The following is a 22,776-nucleotide window of genomic DNA, read 5'->3' as shown; positions in this document are numbered from 1 at the left end:
ATAAGATTGTTTGAGAGAATATGGCACATATTCTAGACCAGGTATATTAGGTCTGGTATCAAAGAGATCCTTCAGGACTCGACAGGTGCCCGTCTTAATGACGTAAATCCAGTCGGTAGCATTACTGTCCTTACAAAGTAAAACACCACGCCTGAAAAATAAAACATCGTTAGACATTTTTCTGAATTTCACAGTAACATGGATACTAGGATTGCATAAAATTTAATGCATACTGTATCTAGTTAGCATACTGTCAAGAAACTGAAGTTCTAACAATGTCGATGCTAAAATAATTGAAACAAGATATTTATTTTTTGTGTACCTTTTGAAACAACCGTTACCTGAAAAAAGTGAAGAGACATATTCTAGGATTATTATGAGGTAATTTTTCCACGGGCCAGCCGCGGAATACGTCGATGTTACGTAGAAAACTGATGTGATCTGGTTCTTTGTCTTTCTCTATATGCATGAATATATCAATGAAGTCTTCTCTACTGACCGCTAGAAGTTCAACATTCGTCTGGCACGTGACTGTAGCGCTCCGTTTCGCTCCGTGCATTAAAGCGAGTTCCTGAAGAAATGTACAAAGGCACATTATCTAACGTAATCTTAGAGAGGTGGTGACATTGTGATTCGACGTTGCAGATGCGTTTTGCTTTTATATATAAAAAGTCGAGAATATGTTCACTTTATTCCTTTGGTCTGTAAATTAGGATCACTATTATTTCTCCATGTTGTAATATACTCTTTAGACACTTTATTATGTTATAGTTAAGGTCATATAGTGTGCTTACCCCAAAACTGTTACCTTTCCGTAGGAACGCTACTGTTCTGACTCCCTCTTCACCAGTATCCCTGTTTGTTTCTAGCAATGTGACAACGGCTGTAAATAACACAAAGTTGATATGTTTTGACACGCTAAACACCAAACTATATAGCATTTGTCACCAGTATAAAGCCAGCCGCTAGCACATTTCTGATAATTTGTTATTATTGACATCACTTAAAATTCGAATGGACTGTTCCAATTTCAAAATATGGGAAATCTTTTACACAAATTTAGCAATATTATTAATAGGTAAAAGTTTTAAATTATGTCAGTTATAAATGTTCATTCAACATACAAGGTATACACAATTTGTGATGAAACCTATCAAAAAAGGCAAGCAAATACCATACAAAATAATACCTAGTATTCTGTATAAAAGTTAAGCAGAATTAGAAAAAAAAAATTCTACCACATACCTGTCCCTGAGAGAATAAAGTAAAAATTATCAGCCATATGTCCCTGACGAATGATCACCCTCTTTGCCTCGAAACTGAAAGTAATAAAATAAGTCGTATAAATACTAGAAGGGATGGTATATAAGAGAAACTATTATTTTATTTTACTTTTTAGATACAGAAAAACAAACGAATATGTGTGCATTTGTATTCTGTAAAATAGAAATGCATATTTTATGAATCTAAATGATATTTAGAGTTCAGTTATTTTATATTTTTAAAAAGTTGTTCAATCATTATTTGTAGGGCTTCAAGCAAAATAATAATATATGAGACTGATTTTAAAATGTAATTTACATAATTACTAATTGCAAAAGACTTTGACAGTCATCGACAAGAACCAAATTTAACTACCAATTTCACTATGATTGTGTTATATTTGAGCTGCGACATGACAAAAACCAACATAATGGGTTTGCGATCAGCATGGCTCCAGACCAGCCTAAGCATCAACGAAGTCTGGTCAGGATCCATGCTGTTCGCTTACAAACCCTTTAACAAGAACATTAACTGACAGCGAACAGCATGGATCCTGATCAGATTGCGCGGATGCGCAGGCTGGTTTGGATCCATGCTGGTCGCAAACCCATTATGTTGGTTTTGTCATGGCGCGGCTCATTAGATATTTGTTGTGACTCACTTTTCATACCAGCCCACACTAGCTAGTGACTTTTGTAATTTGATTGGGAATTCTCCGAAAGCTTCTACAGTTTGATTGAGGGCAAGTAACGCTAGCTTCACCTGCTCGTCCGACCTGTCGCCTGGATACATTGACATTATCACCTTAGCCTCGTTACTTAAATACTTCTGTAAGGTTAAATTTGGTATCATATAAAATAAACGGATATATCAAATACACCACTCGTGTGTTGTTATTTATATACATAAATGCTGTTGTTAATGCAACTTATTATGTTTGTTTAAAACACGGTACTGCAATTTAACCAGTTAAATTCTCAATTAAATCAAAGTAAAAATAAATGCGCAGTATTATAAATACGATGCACGTTTTAAATACCATAGGCAGGTTATATGATCGTCCCTACACTAACAGTGTGTTGGAGCAATATAACCGTTTATATTTGGGTCATATAACCTTTCAAAATGTTTATTTCATATAACAGTCTTATGGTAGAGTATATGATGGCGAGACGGACGGGATCAGTAAGGATTCTATTTCTATTGTAAGAAAAAACAAAACACTACAATAGACCATTCATTTACAGAGTAGTATATCACCATCTGACTTCAAAAACATATTCTAGGTTAGTACAACAAACGACTTCAAGGTTCACCATCATTAACTAGCAAACAAAGTAATTCTTTAAATACTACGTTCACCGTAACGGTTAAAGTAAATGTATTCTTATAAAAATTCAGAATTTATCTTATGAAATCATGTATTGATGTTGTTAATAATAATTAGCATTGGAAGTAAGTAAATGACGTCTTTACCTCACGTTTTGCCTTGAACATGGATGGATCGAATGATATCCCAAACAGGTCGTACGTTCGTTTTGCTGTGCTCTGTTCTTCCGCAAGTTGTGACCAGGATTTGTGATCTTGATGACCTTGACTTGCATGTCTACAACAAGTAAATTTCTGGATAACAATGTCACGCACGACATGGTAAACTAATGTTACATGTTTTACTTTAACTGGAATTGATTTTACTTAGAAGGACATGTTTATTGGCTAAAATTTGTTTCCTTTTTTACATCAAAATCAAACTGTACGATAGAAGATGTATAGTCCAATTAATATAATTGAATGTAATACTAAGATCCAATCATTATGTAAGAATATATGTTGATTAAGAATAGTAGTTATATGAAATAACAAATAGATATTTCTGCTCAAAATTCTTTTCTTTTTTTCCATTAGATTGTTGTCATTCATTGTCTTATGTGAATAAATTGTTGCATTAATTGTAATTTTACCTGCTGCTTGCTGTTGCTTTCAGAAGAAGCAGAACGATTCTCGCGGCCCTTCGAAACTTCGCCAATGGCTGAAAATAAACAAAACATCATTTCTGTACATGATTGTCGGAGATTTATATATATTATGCTATATTCAGTAGCGTTTAAAACGCACGTTTTACATAGAGGATGTACAGACATGCCGTAAATCTTTTTCCATACCTCAATGTTTAGAAAACAAAAAGCTGAAACATGGAGAAAAAAAACTTACATAATGCTCCCTTTTACGAAGTACAGTTATATTTCAACACAAATTAATAAAATCAGGAGTCCTTAACACATGATAGCTTTAGATAGAGACATTTAGTTAATCGTTAGATACATAAGTTAAAGCAAAACTAATAGTTAAGTACACTTTGATCAAACGAAATTTGACAGTCACTCGCAATAAATTCGTAAATTGCTAACATTTATGTACAGGTAAACGGTATGATATAGAAAATATAACTAGTATAAATTATTACATGTTTAATTTAAAATTTTAATTAAAAATGTTTTTATTGTAAAGCCAGACATGGGTCCGTGTGTCAACAAAATAACATGTTAAAGACTGACTGAAGTGATTGAGTTTATACAAAAATATTTTTTCCATGTCCCTTTATTTTAAAAGCGTCCTCGTATCTACTTATATTACTAAAATATTACATTACTAACATATTACATTACTAACATATTACATTACTAACATATTACATTACTAACATATTACATTACTAACATATTACATTACTAACATATTACATTACTAACATATTGCATTACTAACCTATTGCATTACTAACATATTACATTACTAACATATTACATTACTAACATATTACATTACTAACCTATTACATTACTAACATATTACATTACTAACATATTACATTACTAACATATTACATTACTAACATATTACATTACTAACCTATTACATTACTAACATATTACTAACATATTGTAATACTAACGTTATACATTAATACATACACAAAGCTTTTCTTGCTTTTTATCTTTTTTATATTTAGGTATAATGCAAGTTGAAATGTTGGGTTCTTTTTAATTTCTTTTGCTATAAACAGTAGTCATAATATGATCTTCAAAAAAATACGAAGAAAAAAGAACAAAATAATGACCATAATCACTCTGGTTAGAATCATAGTTTATATCCTTATCGTATATCATTATCAGAATTAAATGAGATGATATATTACATATATAATTTACTCAGACAGTCTGTGTATTGTAACCGAACTATTGTTTTAGAAAGTATGGATTAACCATCATTACAGATGCACTAACAGGCTTATATGTTATGTTTTCGACAGAGTTCGACAGAAAAGAGTATTTCAGATTTATTCAGTATAAAACAAAATATATTTTGAATAGTTACAGTGTAACAAACTTGGATAGCTCCTTCAGTGACGAAGATGAAAATCAAAAGTAGTAAAATATTACTGTAAGTGGTAAGGCAAAACATTTTATTTCATTTTTTATAGTACTAATCAATTCAATTATTATAATTACCGGCAACATTTTCCTGGAGGTAACATTTGATAATTCCCTATTATTATCTCTCAGAAATGTTTCTATTGACCTAACACTTTTACTGACATGTGCACTGTTTGATTTTAAAGATGATTCAATTCGCGGGCTTTTATTCTCTCCTTTGTCACTGTTCTTTATATATTTAACGCTTGTATCATCATACACGGCACGTGCGCACGAGCCTCTAGTGTTACAATTTGTGCTTGTTTTCTCACCCTCAACACTCGAGATGCTCGAGTCAATTATTCGTGGTTTTATGTCATCTTCATGTTTTTGTTTTGTTAATCGATTCTTTTTTAGCACAACTTCACTCCCGTCCGGCCATTTTCTTGAAGACAGTATATCTTCCCAATCTTCCATAGTTTTATATCTTTGAATTTCTAATATGTCCCAAAACAATACCAACAAACCGAACGTTTTGCTAATGCAAAATGATACAATGGAAGCTTTAAAACGCAACAGAATTAAATAACTAATGTTTTAACTTTTTTCTTTTCCTTACGACTTTTTATTATTAGAACATTTCACATCAATCATTTTCACAATGTGTCTTATCCAGATCAAAATGAGCATGTTAAGAAATATTCTTATTTACATAGGTAGCCAAAGTAAGTGATTTACAATATCGTATAAAACATCTATATAGATGTATGCATTGCTGTATTTTGACAGTAGATAACTTCTTATGAAGTATTTTTGAAATTTATGTTATTATTGTATATTATGTCGACCTGGGTCAACCAGAAAGCAAACGGAACTATAAAACACTGGATACATGCCAGCAAAAGTATCAAAATAGAGTAAAATATTACGTGGTGTATTCCACATGAATTTCGTATAATAATTTATAACCATACTTTAAAAAGAAATTGCTTGTTTAAGTTTTTACCACTTTACACTTGTAAAGACGCGATGAAAAAAGTTAATCCAGTTTTGATTTATTAAAATTTCCCTTTTTGGAAACTAAATATACGACACATATTTTCCATTTCTGTCATGTTTTACGTGTGTTCGCTTCTAAAAATCCCCGACCGTTGATGCCACACAAAAATTGCGTCGTTTTAAGCGAAAAAAACAGGTCGCGTTTGGCTAATATTAATACATATAATGATGAAACAAATACATTAGCACGAGTTACAACACGTACCCCTGTAACATTTATATTTTCTGCGTTTCATGGAGAGTCATAAGTTAATCCTAAATCCTAGGACTTGTGACCAACTTTAGGATAAAAAGTTTTTCCACTTAAGACTGTTTCAAGTAACTGTCCTATCTTTTATAAAACAAACATTAGTTTAAAAGAAAAAGAAAAATACCAAACATTTTATATCTGCGAATATTACATTTGCTTAAATACGTGAGCCCTATGTAGATAAAGCAAGCTACACCCCTGTATGAAGTGTGCATTGACCAACTTTAAGCATAAATCAGATCAATTCATCGTTTTATTGTAAACATTTTACAATGTCAGATATTGAATCTGGTGTGAAAATAAAATAATTATATGATTTTATGGCTATGTATAGAAATGTCTAAAATATTTATTTACATAGGACATGTCAAAGTCATAAAAAGGTATAAAAATGATAAAATCGTAAAGAATGGAAGTACCGAATAACTACTTTTGAACAATTAATTTTCAAATTGGCTTACACGATTGTGGTAGGTGGGTTTTATTTAATTATACATAGCGATCGTGAATTTGATATTTACTAAAAAAAGTTGTTTCTATACTTTTTTGATGTTCAGTAAAATACAATACTATGATGTATGTTCTCTTTCTATATTGTGAACTAATTGTGAACTAATTGTGAACTACTGTATGATAAATCATGGCAGTAAATATTATCTCTACAAACATCGTTGTTCAATTACCACATTGGCACACAATAATCTCATTATAACATGCGACCTGTGTTCGATCATAAATAAAATGACTTTCAGATAGGATTTTGTAGAAACATCAATTAGCATCTTAATACACGTGTCACGTGCGGTTCAACCCATGACAAAATATTCTAGCGAGTGGATAATTACATACTGATGGAATTCTATAAATAAATACGCACATTGTGTAAAATGTGGTATGAATAATAATATCTGTCATATGTTGCGGCTCGGACCGGAAAATCCGTCCCGAGGCAAGCGACTCATTTGGCACCCCCATGCCAGATGAAATTTCCGGCATGGGTAAAACTCACGGAAACGCCAGTCTGATATGCAAGAAATACGCACACTCCCCTCCTTCCCCCCCCCCCCCCCAAAAAAATCTCTTATTTATAAAATGACGAAAGAATTTACACATCTGTTTTATTTTTTAAAATCTATTTATTTCAAAATCCTTTGATATTTCTCATAAGGTTTAAAAATTCGGACATGGAAACATTAAATTCACCAATGTTTTATAGTTATGTCTAATCTGAAGATTCCGCTTCAAAACCTAACTGATAAACAACAACAACAACAGCAGCAGCAACAACAACAATATTTACTTGAAACCCATTTGAGAACTGACATGAGCCTAAAAGGAAAAACATGACAATTTTTTCAAAGCGATTTGATGAGGACTAAACAATCTATCATATTATACAACATATTTTTCAACAGTGTTTTTTGTGTGAAAGAATCTGATAGAGTTGTTATTTTAAATGTTCTTATCTACTGATTAACGGTGATGATAAATATGTTCCTAATCGAACAACTCTGTTAACCCTAAATCAAACATCCCTTAATCGATACTTTTACTTAATGATCAACTTTGATCGCTTATTGACAGATCAATAATCAATAACATAGATAACAACTGATGTTTAATTATAGAGAGGTTAGTAAGATCTTCCAAATATCACTTATGGCTTTTTTTTTAACTTAAAATAAATATCATTTTTTTACAGATTATTATTTATTCCAAATTAAAAAATTTGTAACTACAACTTCATAATGTATTTTTCTTTGTTTTGTTTCAACCCAAAAACTATAATAAATTTTATTAATGTTTGTAGCTGTAATAATTTTAAGGAATCGTAAAAATCACAGGCAATTGTTCTAAATTGACATACAGTACATATTTTGTAATAAGGGAAAACTTAAAATTTAATTTTGAAAATCTTAATTGTTGTTATCCTGATTTTACGGAAGCGTCCTGGTGCCAATTTAACATCTTCTATAAAAAAGATAACTCCTACGTAGGACTTTGTAACTCCTACGTAGGAGATAAAAAAGCCTAATTAGGAGTTTATAACTCCTACGTAGGACTTTGTAAGTCCTACGTAGGACTTTATTAGTCCTACGTAGGACTTTATAACTCCTACGTAGGAGATATAAAAACCTTATTAGCAGTTTTAAAGTCCTACGTAGGACTTACAAACTCCTACGTAGGACTTTATAACTCCTACGTAGGAGATATAAAAACCTATTTAGCAGTTTTAAAGTCCTACGTAGGACTTACAAACTCCTACGAAGAACTTTATAACTCCTACGTAGGAGTTAAAAAAGCCTAATTAGAAGTTTATAACTCCTACGTATAGGACTATATAAGTCCTACGTAAGACTTTATAACTCCTATGTTAAAAAACCTAATTAGGAGTTTTAAAGTCCTACGTAGGAGTTTAATAGTCCTACGTAGGAGTTTATAACTCCTACGTAGGACTTTATAAGTGTTCCTCTACGTAGGAGTTATAAAGTCCTACGTAGAAGTTATAAACTCCTAATTAGGCTTTTTTTATCTCCTATGTAGGAGATTTTTTTATAGAACATTATGAATTGGCACCAGGACGCTTCCGTATGATTTACTCACCTAATTTTACATGCAATAGTTTTTTTGTTTATTTTTAAAGTAATGTACTTTAATTATAAATGTAATGAAATATTAGAAATATAATAAAATATTACGAACGGAATGAAATAATATACGTAAATGAAATATTAAAAATGTAATGAAATATTAGAAATTCAATAAAAAAAATGTAATAAAACAAAGAAACGTAACGAAATATAAAAAAGGTAATGAAATATTAGAAAGTTAAATGTAATAAAATATTAGAAAGTTAAATTAAATGAAATATTAGAAAGTTAAATGTAATAAAATATTAGAAAGTTAAATGTAATGAAATATTAGAAAACTAAACGTAATAAAATATTAGAAAGTTAAATGTAATGAAATATTAGAAAACTAAACGTAATAAAATATTAGAAAACTAAATGTGATGAAATATTAGAAACGTAATGACACATTAGATATGTAATGAAATATCCAAAATGTAATGAAATGTCAAAAATGTCAAAAATATTAGAAACGAAACTAAAATTTAATATTAGAGACGTGAAATAATGAAGAATTAGAACCGCTCATCATTTTCTTTGTACATCGGATCATAAACTGCTAGCTTTTGCCAATAAATATAGAGCATGGCCGTGCAGTATGACCAGCTTTACTGTCTGGCCAACCTAAACACTCGTACAGTCTGATCAGGTTTTACAGCCAGGTCAGCCTGAACAACCCGTAAAGTCTGACCAGGCAATGTATTGCTGGCTCAAATTTTGTAGTTTCATATTGTAACAATCAAAATTAACAAAATATTGTCCAACTTTAAAGCAGGACAAATCTGCAACAAAAATATATCAGCCGGTTAAGTCTTTAAACGTGAAGGGTTAGGGTTAGGGTTAGCCCTAGCCCTAACCCTAACCCTAACCCTCTCTTTAAACGTGAAAACATAACGAAAACTTACGTCAAAACGCCGTCTGCTCTGTCTGGCTTTTAAAACGCTGTCAAACGTCTGTAGGGATTTAATCTTTTTTAATAATTTCCGTCTTTTATTTAGGTTAATCTGACCTTTCGAATTTCTCTTCTGGTCATCGACCCTTGTAGATGACCCGTTGAAACTATTCAATGATTTCGTTTTCATAAAACGTTTCTCAAAGTTTGACAGAGTGTTAGTGTTATATTCTGAGCGAATGTCACGTGGTAAAATTTGAGATTTCTGTAGAGGTACTAAACTTGAAGACCTTTGTTTTTGTGCTATAACCGACGTCTGGCTGGACAAACTGAGATGACGTGATCTCCGTGAAAGTTGAGCACCAAGAGAATCTCGTGCAAGATATCTGCTGTTACTAAATACCAGATCAGATAGTGACCCTCGTCGACTTGTTATATAATCTGTGATTGATTCTCGTCGGTACATTTTATTGTTCTCTAACGGCAAGTCGGATTCACTGAGAAACTGTCGTCGGCTAAACATTGTCATAAAAATGTATTTTTCTCGATGAGTTATCCGTTGAATCCTATGTTCCGTGAATTTGTTAATTTTTCCAAAGGTAAAAACTTTATAAATTTCATCACCGGTGTCAATCTGTGCATTGTCATTATAAAGCCAGATTCGTCATGTATATATGATATAGCAGATACGGCAACAATTAATACCACCACAAACACTTTTAGAACACTGTTTTTTCATGACCTTTCATAATAACTAAGTATAAGACTATATATTTAATCAGATATGATTTATTACTTTCATAACATTAGAGTCTACAATAGCGTTTGATGCGGCGTTCATGCCGATGATAAGACCAGTAGATTATCGTTGCGGGTCTCCCAGGCATGATGACACGGGCGTTCATGGCAGACGACAGCAACGTTTGCTTTATGAGCGTTTCTATAATCTCAAGAAGACTACAAAGATTACTGTAATCCTAGTAAGATTATTGCAAATAAATCACACATTGAACTAATACTTTCCTTCTCTCCCAGTCGCGTTGTATGAATGTGATTTAGCATTATTTGAGTTGTTAAAGCCGTGTATCTTGATTGTTTTACACATGTTTCTGAAGTACCTTTTATAATGTTATTCGTTCCAAAGTACTTTTATTTTGTTTAGAGAAGTACATCAATAAAAAGATTTATGCAGGATAAAACAAAATAATTCGTAAAGAAGTACAGAGGGCAGCATGTACTATTTGTGGTTATCGACGGGTAATTTATCAACACTGTATGGATCAATACAGTTGCTCAAGAGTAATTTATTTCCCGTTGTTTCCTAACATCACCTCACAAGGTTTTAACGTACAAGTGTTTAGTAAACATGTCTTCCTTATGTTCAACAACGTCGTATTTATTATAGTTGTATTAGATGTGATAAATAATTTCAGTTGCATGACAACCCTGGACATCACATATTTAGCAACATTTAGGTAAAACGAAAAATGTCACTTTAAATGTGACTAAATGTTAATTCTTTAGGCTGCTTAAGTTACTTATAGGGGTGCTTATTGTAAATAATGAGGCGATTGTATGTTAATTATAAGGTACCCTAATGTTAATTATGAGTTTGGTTACATGATATTGTTATGATTCTTAATTTATTATAGATTTACTTTCAGGTTAAAGTGTCACCCTGAAGAAGGTATACTAAATGCAACACAATTTTCACACATTAAAGATTTGTGAAATAATAAAAAAAACTGTTGCTTGTATCATTTTATATTATACTGAAGGTTATTTGGATAAGAATTGAATTACAAGGGAAACAATTTTTATATTCATATATTAAATCCCGTTATTTAGACACTAACACGTTATTTGTAATTAAGTTAGTATAATTAATAACGAAAAATCGCACGATAAGATATGCCCCTAAATTCGAAACTACCACGAATGGCTACTTGTGTATAGACACAACGAAATGTCATGGTTACTGAAAATTTATGGTTTATTATATTGTTCTAAACTGTCACAAAATTGTTTTGCTACGTTACTTTTGGAATAAGGTTAAATTCCACATCTTTCAATAATAAATGATAATAGCAACAACTCTGCTATGACTATCACGTGTTACAGACAGCAACAAAATCGTCAAAAACCATCCATGGAAAGGTCATGCATACTATATTTTTAATCATAGAAATGACTAATAATAATAACTAATAATTAATTTCTAGGACTACACGTCTCATACATATCAATGCTAGCGAAAAGTTGTATAAAGGACTGATATAGACAGGTGTATTTATCTACAAGTTTCCCAAATGTTTTTGTGTGTTTCGGCTATGTCTGCGCTACCTTACCACTGGCACCCGAACCCTGGCTAGCGGAGAGTGACAGCATTCGTCTACAACACATTGCCAACACTTTTTGGGAACCAGCAGAAACGGCAAGATCTGAGCTAATCCAAACTGTAACTTGGTGTTCTTTGACGGAAGTCTGTACACTTTTAACATTTTTTAAAAAAATTCAATTTTTAAGTTCATGTTATATAATGCCGATATATAACAGAAATATTTGATGGAATCTTTGGTAATTCTTTTTCGCGTCAAAGCCTATATGACACAAGCGTGCGTTTTCAAATTCAAATTTTAAATTAATTTAAAATCGTAAAATCGTTCTTGTAGACACACTGTAACCTATACTTACTCTTAAAAAGTTACAAAAACATTGTTTTTGTGTGTCGATTTACCATCAGAACGTCAGGGCCAAATCGATCAAATATAAATGAGCCGCGTCACGACAAAACCAACGTAATGCGTTTGCGACCAGCATGTATCTAGACCAGCCTGCGCATCCGTGTAGTCTGATCAGGATCCATGCTGTTCGCTATCAGTTTCTCTACTTGTAATAGGGTTTGTAAGCGAACAGCATGGATCCTGATCAGACTGCGCGGATGCGCAGGCTGGTGTGGATCCATGCTGGTTGCAAACGCATTGTGTTGGTTTTGTCGTGACGCGGCTCATATAAGTATACTAGATAAACATACTTTATATGTCCTCCGTGTGCAATTTTAACAAGTTATTACAGAAATTTAGAAGGAACACAAAACATAATTTATAAAACTTGCAACTTTGGGTTTTCAAGTAATGTAGATTTGTGTAATATTGAATATGCTGTTTTATACAAAATTAAATGCGTTATAAGTTACATACTAACATTAAATTATGTCGCCAACAATGCTCTGGCCATTCTGTAAACCAATACCATCTGACTGGAACTTTATTCAGGTACATATATCAAATGTTCAATTGGTGATTTGTCTGTATGATTGTGATATTCAAATTTCATCGAAATACGCTGTTAAATCAGAATCTAGACGCCAAGTGTTTAATGCTTCAACTTTTTTTTAAATGTGAAGTTCGGTTTTCTTTCTCTTTCTTTTTCTTGTTTAATTATCACGTTTCTTTCACCACGTGTCGTTAATAGTTAAAATATATCATTGCACGTTTTTTAGAGTGTACACTCATTCAAAATTTATTTCAATGAAAAAACACAAGAAAACCACGCTTATCATCGATTATGGAATGTTCGTTTTCTTTTGTTTCTTTATTTTTTTCTTTTTGTTTTGTTGAATAACGGATAAAGCTATTGTTTTGCAACCCGCAGTCTGTACGTATATAGTAGGTATGATAGTTTTTATTGTTAAACATGCTGATATTAACCCTTTAACCCGCGTAGCTTGTGTAGTGAATTTTCCCTTTCTGAAATTATATGGATTTTAAAACCACAGTACACAATCAACAGTGTAGAACCTGGTCAGATACCACGGATGTGCAGGCGTAACACTGTACTGAAAGCAACTTCCGGTACCAGCAGGTAAAGGGCTAAATACCTACTAGAAAACATCTATAAACAATCTGCTCACTGATACGGTCTGGGGCGTATTTTTCTTGTCATATTTATCATCATGTACTTGATCTGATAGTTAATAATTTTTAGCTTGTACTGTTAATTAATTCTGTCGCCTATCATATCTAATACAACAATAATTATTAAGCACATAAATTACGGAATTCTTATAATTCTATTTCTGTATAGTATTGAATTAAACTCGAAGCAAAGCCCTTACCACTGAACATTCGTTGCCATGGTTTTCAAGAATGACCGGATGCGGCACCTTGTTTGCGTTCCCTCCCGTCGTTGCCATCTTCACCAGTCGAATAATGTCACACATATTTTCATATAATGAAGGCAAATTTCCTCACTTTAAATGTCGGATTATTTAAGATAATATTATAGTTGAGTACTAACTCATGATACATTGTTAGAACTTCAACAACTTTATCACATTCAACATCCAAATGCCATTTGATATTTTAGATGGTTCGGTATTTGACTTTTTACCATGTACATAATTAAATGTTTTACAGCACTAAAAAGTCAGTTAGATTTTAAAGCATGTTTTCCTTTTTTTCCAAATGCATCTACTCGACTTTGAGACCCCCTCACGCTTTACAAATAAAGTAGCCTAAAATAGACCGTGTAAATTATTTTTTGTGCTAAACACGCCTATAAAATCTTTGAAAGATCGCAAGTTGATTTATGACAATAAATCAGGTTTTTTTGTTGAAAAACAACAAAAACAAACAAACATATAACGTTTCGTAGTCAAACAAATCTTTAAAACTGTCTTTTTTTGTCATCGAAAAAAATTATTTATTTCCTATACGTCACTTTATATGAGCAATAAATTCAAGTGAATAGTAACTTTTGCCGTTAAAATACAGTCCTTCACAATTGAATAAATAAACATTTTGTTACGATTATCAATTTTGAAATAAGAAAGACACTCGAAACTTGATGTGAATGGTAACTACTAGACAATTGCAGAGCAAACTGTATGAATAAATGAATGTACATTCACAATACATAGATAGAAAAAGGTGTTATCAAAGTAAACACGAGTAATCTGTGACCCTAACATTTCTATTGTTGTCATACAAATGCCATCCTTACATTTATTAAAATTACGCGTTTATCTTGGATTTAAATAAAATCATCAAATGAATTTTGTGAAAAGTTTCGATCACTTTATCATTCACTTTGTCTACTGTTTCCAAAGTGTTGAGATCAGGAAAGGATTTCGAAATTAAAATACATCAAACAGAAAACTGGAAAACGCTTGATAAATGAACTTATATATGACAGTTTAATGTATTTAATGATATTGGATGGTAGTATGGTGAGGCGTGATGTGGTGCATGCGATGGGTCTTGTTGCAGTGTGGTGTAGTGAGGTGCGATGTGGTCCGGTGTAGTGAGGTTCTATGTTGTGTGGTGCCGTGAAGTGTGATAAGGTGCAATGTTTTGGATCGCGAGGTAGGGTGCGGTGATGTGTGGTGAGGTGATGTCCGATATATTGCGGTGCAGTGTCGAGTATAGTGCGGTGTGGTAAAGTGATGTGCGATGCGATGTGGTGTGTTGTTGCTTGATGAAGTGACGTGTAATGTCGTGTGGTAAGGCGATGCGGCGTTGTGCTATGTAGTGTGGTTGGAATATGCATATGCAAGGTTTGGAAGGCATGGTCAGGTCTGGTATTATTATGAACTATCCGGGACGGTTGAGGAATCGCCGTCGTTTATCATCGTCTGACAATGTACAGAGTTGCGCAATGTAGTACGAACAGTCATAATAAAAGCGTTCAACTGAAGTTTCATGTTTCCAAACAACCATTTGTAACATTTGTAATCTCAGATATTAAGAATGTTAAATATGTAAGAAGAAGATAAACATGTATCTTGAAAAAAACTGGCGTTCTTTTCTAACCATAGCCCTTATATTGAATGTACTGTTGTATTTGACAAAATGTTCGATTAGTCACACACCAATAAAACATTACAATATATATATAAACTCAAAAGGCAAGCTGACTCAAATACGACGAAAGAATTTCATTTATTTCGTAAGTTTCAGAAAGGAGGAATTCTTTTGTAAAGAAAAGTTTCCTTTACTCTCCTTAATTAAACTGACAGGATTACCATTTTATCATTTTTTCAACTTGTTTGAAATGTTCAACATGAACAGAATTAGGGTATACAATTTCTTTATCATAAAGTCTATGATATATTAAAAAAATTACAGCGTTAAACTTTTAAAAAGTCTATGATTATTTTTATATTCTAAGCGTTATATCTTCAAAATTTCTATGATTTTTTTTTTATTTCCAGTGTTAAATCTTTAAAAATTCTTTGATTTTTTTATATTTCCAGTGTTATTCTATGATTTTGTATGTTTCCAGCGTTAAATCTTTAAAATTCGACAATTACTATAATCTAATTCCCGAGCAGACGTTTGGTTATCTAGAGAGCATGTCTTTTATATTATAACTATCATCCTGTATTTGCTCACAGAAAAAGTGATACGTTAATATATTTACTACCATTTATTATTTACTTTTTACGACAAAACCAACATAATGGGTTTGCGACCAGCATGGATCCAGACCAGCCTGCGCATCCGCGCAGTCTGATCAGGATCCATGCTGTTTGCTTACCAATTCTATTACAAGTAGAGAAACTGACAGCGAACAGCATGGATCCTGATCAGACTGCGCGGATGCGCAGGCTGGTCTGGATCCATGCTGGTTGCAAACCCATTATGTTGGTTTTGTCGTGACACGGCTCATTTACTTTTTCCACGTAAAATAAATTCTACAACATGTATAGATGATCAATATAAATTTGATTACCTCACTCTTGTTATTACACGTCTGACGTTGACTTCTCCGACATAATTCTGGTAACCTTTTACCAAGTTGTTTGTCCGTCTGTGTGCGTTTTACAGGGTTCGCCGAGGGAGAACTACCTCGCGAAGTTTTGCTATGTAATCTCGGCTTTGTCCGTGCAAGAAACGTTAATATGTGGGCTGACGTAAACATCTTCTATAAGTTATGATGAACAGTTAAAATAAGTTTAAATACTTCAGTTACAGACTTTATCATGAACTATAGTATCCAAATATGAAAACATTCTCATCAAAAATCCTTTCATCAAAATCTCTGAAAGTTTGTCGCTTGAAAATGTTGTTTATAAATTGTCTGAAAATATCACCTTCACGCACATATACCCCGCAAAATTAGATAAGACATGCATTTTCCTTTTTTCAATATTTAACCTTTCACATTTTCCCTACCTACTGTGCTATTAACGAGAAAAGTGCGCATACTGTCATTTAGTAAATGTGAGAACAATAAGTCAATATTAGAAAATAACAGATAACGAGCTGATAAATTGTATCTTTATGAGTTTTCCCTTCAATAAAAATTATCACCAATTTGTCGTCATTATATATCATCAATAAATGTCCAAATGTTAAATGTTAACACGCGTCTTGTCAATGTTGCTGTCACGGTTGACTGCATAGCTCAATATTTTACTCGTGCGCGATACTGTAAAAAGAATTCTGAATATTGTCGCTTTAGCGTTTCTAAAAGTAAAATGTCTTTAAGATGAATGGAGTGGAATAGTTGGTGTACAAAATCACCTGTATAGGTTACAGCGATCAAAGGAATTCTCCAGATCAATTAGTTAGTACTTCTAATGGGAGTTTTCTATTCATGTAACACAGTATGAAATATATAACAGACTTCCGTGTAACATAAGTTATTCATCAGAAAAAAAACTGTTTTATAGAAAATAAGTAAAAGGAAACTGAGAACCGATATTTTCAAAGTTAAAAAATGTATAGTCATCTTTGTCGATATAAATACCTACAAAGTGATTGAGATAATATTTTTAACGCTTAATTCAAAAAGTGGAAATGAAATTACTAATTAAAGTTGTCTGATAATATTCTCCAACTATTTGTCTTTTACTTTCAATATATGCTTGCGTCACAATGCTTATAGACAGTCCATTGGTGATAAACACAATAATGCCAAACACACCCCCTATATATGGTCAAACACATGAAACAGTAATATTTTTGTATTCCTTTCCGATTTTTAAGTGATGATTATTTATTCATTTTAATCAGCTAATAACGATTAGCTGTCCAATGGACAGCTATATGGTACTTATGTTGTGAACTTGTAGTGAACTATAATATAGCATTGCAGAATTATGTATCGGTATCAAAGGGAGCCTCCTGCTATATCATCAAGTGACTTCTACTGCCGTTGGTTTATACAGAATTTATTTTAGTTTGATTGTGTAGGAAGCTATAAGCTTATAGACACACTTTCGAACCCGTTCCTGGAACCAACCATGCAGTACTTAGCAATGTGTGTAAAGTTTCTTGCTCAATGAAACAACGACTTGCCCCTGACAGGGTTTGAACTCATGCGGCTAGCGATCATTAGATTACTAGTCCGACGCGTTAACCACTCGGCCATGCCGCCACACTGCCGTTAATGTTTAAAAGATATCACACTAGTAAAATTTCATAATGAACATTTAACAGCCGAGTCATATCCAATGTCTCGTGCTGTACTGATCAGGGGAAGTAACCGTTGCGAGAAGTGAATTGTATCAACAACAGTTACTTCCCCTCATCAGTAGCAAGGTGCGAGAATATATTTACTGATATGAGATAAGAAATCGTTGATTTTATAAATTTAGGGTTAAATAAAAATGTTGAGTAGGATTAGAAAACATGTCATAAATTAAAGTGCACAACTATAATTACCTGAAGCATACCATAATTGGGTCTATATTGCGGCAATGTAAAACTTTGGGAAGATATTAAATTAATTAATGGGTATACAGTCGATCATTTATTTATACACACCGTATGGAGCGGTCGTTTAAGAGAATATTTCTAACAACCATGGATAGCTACAGATATTCTTATGAATTTCAACAGTTGATTATACTAGTTAACTTAAGTATCACATAATTATCTGTTTAACTTGATAAATTTTATGTTAATGCGGAATGTTTCGGACATATCCAGCTCATCATGTTAAGCCAACCACCATCCAGGAGCTTATACTGGCCCTCTTATAAGAGTGGGTTCGAATCCGACAAGACGCCATACATGGGTTTATCAGTAGCATGAGGAGACTGATATTGACAATATCTTTATACTTTAGGCTCACTTTTAAAATCATTCAACTTGTATCTCCCATGCAAAAAAAAACACTAAAAAGCCACCCTTATCCAGATTACACCGTTGTCACGCTTCAGTGATTCGTCAGAACATAACAAAAAACAACAAATTCATAACAAAATATCAAAATTAGCAAAATATTACTTTTAACTTATTAATTGTTGTATACCCATAAAAATACAGTATAAATTCCCTTAACTGGAAATGCTCTGGACCACCATAAATGTTGTTGATATAAACATATATATGTGTTTCACTACTTTGAAGTTATGGGCACATCTGATATACATTGTATATTTTATTCAAACATTAATGTTTCGTGCATATTCTAATATACTTGTATTTCAGCACTGCTATGCATAAACTGATCTATTTTGATACCAGCACTGTAATGTTTTGTGCATATTCTAAAATATTTGTATCCAACTTTATCTTAAATATTTATTGGTTAAAGTCAAAATGGCGATAATTTAAACTTACTAAACAAATATTAGATGAATACAATGTTGCGTTGTTTAAATTTTATCAAAAAATAAATTAGATAAAACTAATGACGAATAGCAACACATAAATATAAATATTTGCTGAAGACAAAATATCGACGCTTTTTTTTTATCTTTGTTATACAAATATTTGTTGAAGACAAGAAGACAAGATTAAATTGTTTTTAACTTTATCATAAAAACATTTCTTAACTACAATTTTTTTTTTTAAATTTATCATATCAATATGTGTTAACGACAAAATGGCAATGTTACCACGGTTTTCATGTTACGATGGTAGTTATAACGAGTTTTAAACAATAACTTAAATGTTATATAGTTCATGGTAAACAATTAATAATGACTAAATTTTGAAATTAAACAAATATTATAAACATAAACAAGTAAAATGGCAGGACTGAAGTAGTTCCAATGTGTTGCCTTATTACTGAGAAGCATAAAAGCCGAGGAGATTCGATTGAATGCGACTTGTTCTTTACAGGCTTTGGATCAAATGGTTCTCTAGTGTTTGAAGGGAAACTGATTTCACCAACTAGGTAACTGTGACATTAACGTTAGAGCAAACAAGCTCAAAGCAAGAGAGGTCTTATTATCAATGAGGATCATCATCCTATGAAGTTTGAAGGTTATTATTGAAAACATCGTCTATGTTTTAACCTTAACGAGTTTACTGCGATCTTAAACTATCTTCGAACAAAAAACAAAAGGTGCCTTTTCCTTAATGAGGGTGGTCAGTAGAGTCATTTGACCCATAGCCTTACAAAACCTTAAGGTCCACTTCTAAGGCTAGGTGTCCAATGGTTCTCTAGTGTTTGGGCTCAAACAAAGTGCTCTACTGACTAACATTTGGAAAGAAAAATACAAATAGTAACTGTTAAAGATACTTTATATCCTACATACATGGTAAATATGCACGCACCGATATGAGACAATTACAGGTGGTGGATTCACGCACGGATATCAGACAATTACAGGTGGTGGATGCACGCACGGATATGAGACAATTACAGGTGATAGATGCACGCACGGATATGAGACAATTACAGGTGGTAGATGCACGCACGGATATGAGACAATTACAGGTGGTGGATGCACGCACGGATATCAGACAATTACAGGTGGTAGATGCACGCACAGATATCAGACAATTACAGGTGGTTGATGCACGCACAGATATCAGACAATTACAGGTGGTAGATGCACGAACGGATATCAGACAATTACAGGTGGTAGATGCACGCACAGATATCAGACAATAACAGGTGGAAGATGCACGCACGGATATGAGACAATTACAGGTGGTAGATGCACGCACGGATATGAGACAATTACAGGTGGTGGATGCACGCACGGATATGAGACAATTTCAGGTGGTAGATGCACGCACGGATATCAGACAATTACAGGTGGTGGATGCACGCACGGATATGAGACAATTACAGGTGGTGGACGCTCTCACAGATATCAGACAATAACAGGTGGAAGATGCACGCACGGATATCAGACAAATACAGGTGGTAAACGCACGCACAATAATCAGACAACAACAGGAAGATGTACGTAAGGATATCAGACAATTACAGGTGGTGGATGCACGCACGGATATTCGTATGTGGAATACACACGCATGGATATCGGACAATTACATATGGGCGATGCACGCATATCAGACAATCACATGGGGCGATGTACACATGAAGGACGGATATAAGACAATCACATGGGGCGATGCACACATGAAGGACGGATATCAGACAATCACATGGGGCGATGCACACATGAAGGACGGATATAAGACAATCACATGGGGCGATGCACACATGAAAGACGGATATAAGACAATCACATGGGGCGATGCACACATGAAGGACGGATATAAGACAATCACATGGGGCGATGCACACATGAAGGACGGATATAAGACAATCACATGGGGCGATGCACACATGAAGGACGGATATAAGACAATCACATGTCTGAACACTTTATTTCACAAGATTCCATTCATAATTATAGTACAAGACTTAGTCAAAAGGGTGGATATTGTCTACCTAAGGTCAAAGGCCAGGGTTCTAAATCCTTTGCTTTCTCTGGTATTAAATTATGGAATGATTTACCTGTAAAGTTAACGGAGATCAACAGGTTACAAAATTTTAAGGTTGCCATCAAAGTCATCTTATGAACAGTATTCAAAAAAAAATTTTTAAACATGTTTTTACATATTTCGGCTCAGGATTTTAAATTGTCTGCTATTTATCTTATTAAAATTTTAGTAATGTGTTTTAAATCCTAGCTGTAAACAGGAGTATCATTAACTCAAGATTTGACTGTGATATACATTTTTATGATTTATTAGTTTTTTTTAAACATGATTATATTTAGGTTTGCCTCTCTATGTCATGCCGCCAATACAAAGGACCACAATGGAAATAAGAGCTTTTTTGCCCTTTTTTGTGTTATCCTTGGTTTTGGTGAGCATGTCATAGTTTTACTCGTATGTGATATAGTATTTAAAAATGCTCATTATTTTATCCTATGTTATATTGTCAACTATGTATATGCTTCCTTTGCCGAAATAAATCTATCTATCTATGTGGGCGATGCACGCATGGACGCTTTTCAGTCAATCACATGTGGGCGATGCACGCATGCAGGACGGATATCAGTCAATCACAGGTGTTGGATGCACGCATGGACGCTTATCAATCAATCACATGTGGGCGTTGCACGCATGGAGAACGGATATAAGACAATCACATGTGTGCGATGCACGCATGGACGTTCATCAGTCAATCACATGTGAGCGATGCACGCATTGACGCTTATCACTCAATCACATAAATGGCGATGCACGCATGGAGGACGGATATAAGTCAATCACAGGAGTTGGATGGATGCATGGAGGACGGATATCAGAATGTCACAGGTGGGCGATGCACGCATGGAGGACGGATATCAGTCAATCACATGTGGGCGATGCACGCATGGAGGACGGATATCAGTCAATCACAGGAGTTGGATGGATGCATGGAGGACGGATATCAGAATGTCACAGGTGGGCGATGCACGCATGGAGGACGGATATCAGACAATTACATGTGGGCGAATGCACGCATGGGGGACGGATATCAGTCAATTACATGTGGTGGATGCACGCATGAAGGACGGATATCAGTCAATTACATGCGGGCGATGCACGCATGGAGGACGGATATCAGACAATCACATGTGGGTGATGCACGCATGAAGGACGAATATCAGTCAATTACATGTGGTGGATGCAGGCATGGGGGACGGATATCAGTCAATTACATGTGGTGGATGCACGCATGAAGGACGGATATCAGACAATTACATGTGGTGGATGCACGCATGGGGGACGGATATCAGTCAATTACATGTGGTGGATGCACGCATGAAGGACGAATATCAGTCAATTACATGTGGTGGATGCACGCATGAAGGACGAATATCAGTCAATTACATGTGGTGGATGCACGCATGAAGGACGGATATCAGACAATCACAAGTGGTGGATGCACGCATGGGGGACGGATATCACACAATTACATGTGGGTGATGCACGCATGAAGGACGAATATCAGTCAATTACATGGGGCGATGCACGCATGGAGGACGGATTTCAGTCAATCACATGTGGGCGATGCACG

At 33.7% G+C, this 22,776-nt stretch overlaps 1 protein-coding gene across 1 annotated transcript; it reads right to left on the bottom strand.

Moving 5' to 3' along the window:
• Window positions 1-10,713, bottom strand: LOC132737561 (uncharacterized; the record flags this gene model as incomplete). Its single annotated transcript, XM_060724865.1, is given in 8 exon segments — window positions 1-151; window positions 342-571; window positions 795-883; window positions 1,246-1,319; window positions 1,925-2,091; window positions 2,740-2,869; window positions 3,225-3,292; window positions 9,521-10,713. Coding segments are annotated over 8 exon segments (1,425 nt in total), but the record flags the coding sequence as incomplete, so codon positions are not given.
• Between the last annotated feature and the right edge of the window lie 12,063 nt (window positions 10,714-22,776).

This window comes from Ruditapes philippinarum, unplaced genomic scaffold, assembly GCF_026571515.1.
Source record: "Ruditapes philippinarum isolate M1 unplaced genomic scaffold, ASM2657151v2 ctg2402_1_1_1_1, whole genome shotgun sequence".
Lineage (NCBI taxonomy): Eukaryota > Metazoa > Mollusca > Bivalvia > Venerida > Veneridae > Ruditapes > Ruditapes philippinarum.
The sequence above is the reverse complement of the archived record's forward strand: the minus strand, read 5'-3'. Positions and strand labels throughout refer to the sequence as shown.